General features: G+C 40.6%; 1 protein-coding gene across 1 annotated transcript in view; it reads left to right on the top strand.

The window, feature by feature from the left end:
* Positions 1-793: 793 nt before the first annotated feature.
* Positions 794-2,091, top strand: part of RAD51B (RAD51 paralog B) — a gene marked incomplete at its 3' end in the record, with an annotated part of 73,510 nt that continues 72,212 nt past the window's right edge. The window contains exons 1-2 of the mRNA XM_008948236.1: positions 794-877; positions 1,714-1,827. Coding sequence (XP_008946484.1) covers positions 794-877; positions 1,714-1,827 — 198 coding nt within the window. The remainder of the gene's footprint in view (positions 878-1,713; positions 1,828-2,091) is intronic.

Here is a 2,091-nt window from a genome sequence, read left to right as displayed (position 1 = left end):
CCTCTCTAAAGAGGGGTTTGTCGAGGGGACAAGGACGTTTCCGTCTTCTGAAGACATGGAGGCCTCTGCTTCCACAAATGTAGCAATTCCATGTCATTTAAAAAACTTCATTTTACCTCAGCGCACGGCTGGATAGATGCTAGGAATACTGCCTGAATAATACATGTAAAATGAAACTTCATTAATTGTTACATAAAATGTTATCAGGTGGATTTGACTAGTTTGTCCATCTTGAGTTCTGTGTACTGAAGTATGTTTCCAGCCCTTCAGTCTTCCCGGTGTCTCCTTTCTGGGGCCTTCCTGGTTTTCCAATTTGTGTGACGAATCCCAAGTCACCAGAAGGGAGTGTTGTGTTTTAGCAGTATATGTGGTAGGACTAGATACGTACTGTGATTACTGTTCGTGTTTGGGCATCCAGAGACAACCTGATTTCTGTGCGGTGTAGCATGAGGAGTTGTTCAGCTCACCACTGAGTCATTGCTAGTTTTGTTATATCCCAGAAACATCTGTCATATAAACACCTCTGTCTCTTCTGTTCTTATTGCCATAATCTTATACATGGCCAAATATGAGGAGACATAATTTAACATAACTGCTTTCAGAGTGGCAATATAATGTGATATAGACTTATTTGGGAACTCTATTTCACGTTACATTTTATGTATGTACACTCACACATGTGCACACTTTTCTGTTCTTTAGCAAGGACTGAGTGTAATTGTCCTCACAGTCATATTCCAAGCATCATTTAATTATTTATTTATTTTTTTGTTTCCCCTATAGACTGGGGAGCATGGCTGCTAAGAAACTGAGAAGAGCAAGGTTGTCTCAGGAGCTGTGTGAAAGGCTGAGTCGCCATCAGATCACTACTTGTCAGGTGAAAGGTTTTTTTCTGTGCTTGTGTGAGGTATTTTTGGGGGATTAACACTTCTTTTTTGGGGGGTGGGAGCGGAGGTGGGATGGTGTTTTAATGCACGTACTGTTTACTTTTTTTTGTAGTTTAATTTACAGGGAGCTTTACTTTCTGTGAAGTAGGGGGCATTTCAGGTTCCATCTGCTCTGATCCCTTGTAATAGCTTTAACATGATAGATGGCTAACTAAAACAGTTATACTCATATGTACTTACTACCTTCACTTAAGAACCCAAAGACACTCCCTTTTAGAAGGGGTGTGCAGCTGCTACTTGTAGGGGTTAAGATATCCATTTGTGAGCACTTCACAAAAGCTCATAATCCAGAGCATGGATGTGCTGTGATGTTACAGTACCAGCTATGGGTTGATTCAGCAGTAGGTTCTGAAGTTGTTCTTATGAATGGCTTGCCTAAAGAAAGTCAGGAGGCCCTATATATTGCAGTGGTATGCATCATAAGTAAAGGATCTAGCCCTAGGACTGCCATTTAGAAGATGTGATGTATTTTGAATATTTTTCAGGCAGATAGAGACTTCTGTGGCTGAAAGATGTTGTCTTGTTGCAGTTGCATCACACAGCTCTTGAATGCTTGGTCCTTTGACTCTGTGTCCTTTAAAATATGAATAAAATTTCTTTTACTTCACTGGTATCAAAGAAAACTAAAGGTCTAGCATGATGGCATCTATCCTGGCACAGCTGGTAAACCTGTGCAATGTATACTAGTTGTGCATAAACTGCATCAGTTTAGTCTCCAGTTTTGGTTTCTAGGTTGAGCTCTCTGAACTGTTCTATCATTTTTCAGGACTTTTTATGTCTTTCCCTCTTGGAGCTAATGAAGGTGACGGGACAGAGCTACTACAACGTGCAGAAGCTTCTTTGTAAAGTCAGCCAAGCTTGTGCTCCCAAAATGCAGACAGTAAGTATCTTGGGTTGCCTTTGGTTTTGATAGAGTATCTGGGGAAGAAGAAAAAACTATGTCACATCTTTTTACTCAGAAGGTTTGTGGTGCCTTGGTTTGATTGAACAATGAAATAATACTTTTGTTTTAAAATTTAGATCTCTGAGGCACGTTAGCTTGCTGCAGTGACTTTTATTAGGCACCACAGCCTCGAGATTGTTCAGGCTTGGAGAATCTGTTCTGAGTGCAGTAGGGCAAGACGGCGGTTTTCTCTTCAAGTAT

This window comes from Merops nubicus, unplaced genomic scaffold, assembly GCF_000691845.1.
Source record: "Merops nubicus isolate BGI_N331 unplaced genomic scaffold, ASM69184v1 scaffold19109, whole genome shotgun sequence".
Lineage (NCBI taxonomy): Eukaryota > Metazoa > Chordata > Aves > Coraciiformes > Meropidae > Merops > Merops nubicus.
Note: the sequence above shows the minus strand (reverse complement) of the source record. Positions and strands in the feature narration are given on the sequence as shown.